Raw genomic sequence first — 5,579 nt, 5'->3', positions numbered from 1 at the left:
GAATTAGGTATTTTATATGGTGGACATCCTACTGGGGCCTCTGGGCAGGTTTTGTTCATGCTGGGGGCAGGGAGAATAAAAGGAAGAGACTTCAGCTGCCTGGTCCATATTTAACCTCCTCCATAGGGCTAAGAACAAATCTGTAGAGTTTTTGTAGGCAAAAACTAGTTTCTTACCTCCTCAAATGCTTTTGATTTTTTAAATTTATTTTTAATGTTGCTACACTTTCAAGATTTGATATTCTAATTCAAAAAAAATCGAATTAAAAGCAGCACAAGAATATTTGTTGTTTATTTTTTAAGAACCAGAACACGTAAGAGGTCCAATTCAGTTGTGTTCATACTCTTGTGTTGCAGCTCTCTAGAATATTAATGATGATAGATCCATCATTAATAACCTCCCTGGCATTTCTCCTCCTAAAGTGAAATGTTGGAAAATAGGTCATGAATTGATAGCCAAGGGGAACATGACTTAAATAGTGTTGTCACTGGTTTATGTCCACTGCTTGCTTCTGGTGGGCTGCTGGGGCATCCACAGTGGACTGACAGTGGTAGATTCTCTTGGGTATTATGGCAGAGGTGACTTCCCCAGCAAAGGAGTTTGTACTAATGCTTTTAAGGGGCTTACATTGGACCCTTTGAGGTCCTAAGGTATGGGATGTAAGGGAGAAAAATATATTCTTAGTGCTGCCTAAGATGAAATTCAGCCACTTAGATACTGGGAGCCCTGGTTTGCTTGATGCAATCTCAGAAGAAGGAGGAGGATAGAAAGAGATGGATCCAACTATTGGTGCTGAGATGGGCTCTGTTGGCAAGTTTTATGTGCTTTCCACAAAATGGAGCCCTCTCCCTCACTGCTGGTGTTATACCCACCAAAAACAAAGTTCCCAATGATTTTGGGTACTGTAGGATGACATTTTTATGAGAAAGAGTAGGTAGGTGCAATGTATTTCACACTTCAGCTGAACTTGTGGTCCTACAGCTGAACTCTCAACCCCATGTTTTAGTAGTGGGACAGTTCAAACTATAAATATTTAAAAGACAAAAAGCATGATTTAACCCTGAAAACATCACACTTATTTTCCACTTCTAATACTTCCTATATGGCTTTTCCTGGTCACCATTTCCTGTTATGAACAGAAGTAAAATCACCCTGTCAACCTTTTAAGGAGACTTTGAATCTCTTTTCTCTCATCTTACAGTGTGACAGGGTTGTGAAAGCACTTGTGGAGACTGTGCTAGAAGAGGCCAAGTGGGAAGGTTAAAACATACTTAGAAGCTTTATTCTTCTGTTTGGTAGATGAAATGATTTTGTAGGCATGGATCTTGCTACACAGATAGAGAAAAAGATTGATCTGTTCAGAAGAGTCTTTTTCAGCCTTTAAAAAATTGCTAACTATGAGGAGAGGCTGATAAATACAATTGCTAAATCAAAGCTAGAGAACAAGAAAGCACAGGGAAAATGTGGAGAATATTAAAGAATATGTAGATTGGTGAGGTAAATTAAAATCAGCAGAACCTCCTAACATCTGTATTTAGCTTAGGAAACAAATATGCACTTTCTGAACCTTGAAAGATTGTCATTAAAGCAGTCATGTAAAGTATAGAAGATTTAGTGTAAAGTGTAAAGATAATGCCTGATTTAGAAAAAGTGTAATCCTTAAATCATTTTAATTTGAATCCTAGGAACAATCCTGGAATAAATGATCAGATAAATAATGGTAAATGCCTACAGGAAAATGAATTAAATAAAAATGGTCAGCTGGGACTCCAAGTCCTCATCACCCTGGTAGTTGTGCAGTTCTGTCCCTGTGTGGACATAAGTGCAAGCACACAGGGAACTTTCAAACCAAGAAGGCAAGTTGTGGAATTAACATTAGTCAAGGTCAGGTTGTCCAGGAGGGTAAGTGGTCTAGATTTGTCCATTAGATGTTTTTGGTCCTGACAGAGTTGGATAGAAAGTAAGTTAGATACCATTGCAGAGTGCCAGGAACAGAAGACATGACCAGTGTAGAGAGCTTGGAAGAACTGGTTTTGTTAAGTCTAGGGAGAGAAAACAGAGGGAACGTAGTAACAGTTTTCAGTATAAAAAGTTGCTCCAAAGAGAGTTCTAATTCCATGTCCCCTGCATTAGGACAAATTTTATTTGTAGGACATACTTGGGTTTAATATTTGAAAAACATTCTAAATTGTGATTGAGCACCTGATCAAGCTACACAGGGAACTTGGAAAATCCCCACCAGTTTAAATAAATGTCTGTTGGAGATAGGCAGGACTCAGCATAGCTAGACTCAGAGCTGGGAAATAGGATGAATGATGCTCTTAATTGCCTCCAGCTTTACACTTTAAGTGGATGCAGGTTTCTCTTCTAACTCCATGGCTTTTCCTTTGTTAGCTGTTAAGAACATAATTTTGCCCTGTTCAACTGGGACAACATCCATTTTATTCCATATTCGCTTAGATGCAAAGGTGAGGGTAGCCATTGTTTGCTGTATTAGTACCTTCATGAAACTCAATTTTATTTTTTGTCCAATATTTTTAATGCATGTCATCCTGACCAGAGGGCTTCTTTTGGAGAAGAGCCTTCAAGAGAGATGTAGCACACCCTGTCCTGATCCCCATGGTTTAAGGGCAGCAGTCTGCTGAGTCTGCTGTTGTCATCCTAGGTCCAGCCAGGGGTCTCAGAAGTGCAGTCCAAAGGAAGAGACACATGTCTGTGCTCCAGGCTCCTCTGTTTATTATACTTCTAAGTGAAGCTTGCAGGAAGTGAAGGCCTCCAGTGTAACTGAGGGAAAGAACTGTTTTCTCAAAGCCATTTCTTAGAATTTGCTCAGAGATCAAGATTGTCAGGAGCAGAAGGTCAGAAACATGCCACTTTCTAGGCTGTTCATCTTTTTCAACAAATGGATATTTTGAGGTTTGCATAATATGTTTTGACAAAAGGATCGACTTCTCTGAAGAGAGATAAAAGGATTCTGATATCACTGTGCTGTTTGCAGCCAAGTTGTGGATAGTGGATAGAAAACTTGTTTTGTTTTCTTTGCAGTCAGTACCGACAAGGTAGCAAGAGAAAGAGCCGCCCTGTGAGTGTGAAAACATTTGAAGATGTCCCATTGGTAACCACTGTAAAAGTTGTTCAGGAGGTGAGTTTGTCTGTTTGTACGTCTTTTCCTTCTGTTGGTACCTTTTTTCATGTTCTTTTTTTTTAATACCTTGTCATTTAATGCATTTCTAACACTTTTGCAGGAAAACCAGACAGATAGTGGGATGGTTCTTGCATCTGAAGAGCTGAAGACATTGGAAGAGAGTGATAAGCAAGTGAAGATACCCTTTAGGTAAGACTTAGTCTGCACATAGGATTGAATATGACCTATTTTAGAAGACAAAAATCTTTTCTTAATGTATTTTTAAAAATAGAAAGCAAAAATGTAAACTGTATGCCTGGTCATCAGCATTTGGTACCAGGAGAGGAGAGGGAATGCAGCTGTTGGGAGCATCAATCAGCACCTGGAAAAGACTTGTATTTGTCAGCTGCGAAAGCATCAACCATCCCTCGAAGGTACTGAGCTAGTGCAGGCAAATGAGCATATTTGTGAGGGCCTGTCTGAAGTGACAAAGAGCTCTCTTTTTTCTTGCTTTTTTTTTTAAAGCAGCTGACTCTCGAGTTTTCAGGATGTACCTGGGTGTATTTTCAGAGCATTGTACAGAGGTTTCATTGTGTGGTTCACAGGAAGCACAGTAGTGTTCACGGAGCTGAAATCTCACGTATGCTCTCTGAGAGCTTCTCAGGAATTCTTTTTTCCAGGATAACTTCGGTGCAGACAAAGATATACTGCAGCTACAATTGCACCACTGTTAAAACAAAACCTCTAAAAGATTTCTCTTCATCTTATCTGTGGTTGCAATCTAACTCCTTCTATAATCATAAAATTCAATATCTTTTTCATGCATTAGGGCATATGAAGAGGTCTCTCCTTGTAATCAAATGCATGTTTAAAAAGGCTTGAAGCCAGCATTTTGCTCTGCTTGTTGCTTTGATGGAAAGCAGCTGCCATCCGGAATCACCCACCTGCCCTCCAGAAGAAAAGCTCTTCACAGCTCTCTCAGCCCTGTTTCTGCTTGTCTTTTGCAGCACACTGGTGCCCAGCAAGAGTAATGAGTCTGTCATGTCCGAAGCCTCCAACCAGACAAGTGGATACCAGTCAGGATACCACTCAGATGACATGGACACCACTGTCTGCTCCAGTGAGGAGACTGAACTCTTGTGTGTCCGGGAGGCTTCTCCCCCTCTCTGCTGCACTCATGGGCTCCCCTACGATGGCCCTGTGCCACTCACCTCTCCACCACTCTAGTGTGAAGCTGCTGGTTCTGGGTTCCCCTGGGATGTGCCTTCCTTGCCTCAGCTGGTGGTATTCAGGTTTGATGTATAAAGAGATGGTGTCTATGAGACTAAGAAAAGACATTTATTTTTCCTGAAGAGGATGCAGAAGCATCTGGCAGCAAAACTGCACCATGCCAGGCTGGGAGTTCTTTCCTCAAGGGACACTGAGGGTGCAAAGCCCTGGCCATGGTGTGTGGGCTGTGCCAACCCTATGGCAGAGGCAGACCCTGGTGATGTGTTAAGCATCACAGCATTCAACTGAACTGTTTCTACTTGTACGAAATAATGGCACAGCCCTGCTTTTTTTTTCCCCCTTGTTTTTTGTTTTTCCTCTTGTGGCTGGACTCCAGGAAGGAAACAGCACGGCACTGACTTCTTGTTTCTCAGAGTTATTCCTTGCTTGTCTCTTCACAAACAAAAAAAGTCATCTCCAGCTCAAGGCTCTGGCACTCACTGACTGCCTGAGACTAAACATAGGCTGGGCTAAATATAGGTGGGGTGATGGTCTCTGTCCTTGGCAGAGGGAAAAGGTTGCTGTACAAGACCTCATGAGCTGCATTTGCATGCAAGACTTGCGTGGTGAAGTTAGTTAGTAGGGAAAAGGCAGAGCATTGATCCAAGTGACGGGGCAGGGATGGCAGGGCCATGCCTCACCTCTGAGGATAGCTCTGCCCCCCTGTCATCTCTAGCACCCTTGACACATGCCAGGTGCCTACCTGCTTCTGAGCTAGCCTGAAACTGCTGCACAAAATACTCCCCACCCCCCAAATCACCACTCGGGCAGCCTCTGCAAGAAGTAGAAAAGGCAGTGTAATCTACCTTAGGACCACAGGAAACTCTGTGGTTCTGGTGGGGCACCCTAAGGGCACCCTACCTTCTCATCTCATCCCTCCTCCCTCAGATTTAGGTCTGACTCTTTCACTTTGAAAGCTCAAAGTCTGTTTGCAATGGCAGAGATCTCAGTTTATACAGACTTGGGAATCCTTGACTGGTTTCATGGCAGCTCCAGTCTTCTCCAAGGGGTGAAATTGTGCCTAATTGTTGGACAACTTCTTACCTGTGCTCTTGTAGTCCCAGAATTCTATTGATAGACACAATGCAGGCTACAAGATTTTAAAATGTAAAGCTATTTCTACTGAGTTCTTTTTGTATTTTTATAAGTATTTTTTTGTTTGTATTTACTATAATGTCAAATGCTG

At 41.9% G+C, this 5,579-nt stretch overlaps 1 protein-coding gene across 1 annotated transcript in view; it reads left to right on the top strand.

Moving 5' to 3' along the window:
• Positions 1-4,351, top strand: part of KDR (kinase insert domain receptor (a type III receptor tyrosine kinase)) — a gene marked incomplete at its 5' end in the record, with an annotated part of 28,391 nt that extends 24,040 nt beyond the window's left edge. The window contains 5 exon segments of the mRNA XM_009074473.1: positions 1-7; positions 2,672-2,686; positions 3,050-3,142; positions 3,246-3,334; positions 4,132-4,351. The exon segment at positions 1-7 is cut by the window's left edge and continues 137 nt beyond it. Of these exon segments, the coding sequence (XP_009072721.1) occupies positions 1-7; positions 2,672-2,686; positions 3,050-3,142; positions 3,246-3,334; positions 4,132-4,351 (424 nt within the window).
• Positions 4,352-5,579: the final 1,228 nt, after the last annotated feature.

The sequence above is a fragment of the Acanthisitta chloris genome, unplaced genomic scaffold (assembly GCF_000695815.1).
Source record: "Acanthisitta chloris isolate BGI_N310 unplaced genomic scaffold, ASM69581v1 scaffold16305, whole genome shotgun sequence".
In the NCBI taxonomy this organism is placed as follows: domain Eukaryota; kingdom Metazoa; phylum Chordata; class Aves; order Passeriformes; family Acanthisittidae; genus Acanthisitta; species Acanthisitta chloris.
Note: the sequence above shows the minus strand (reverse complement) of the source record. Positions and strands in the feature narration are given on the sequence as shown.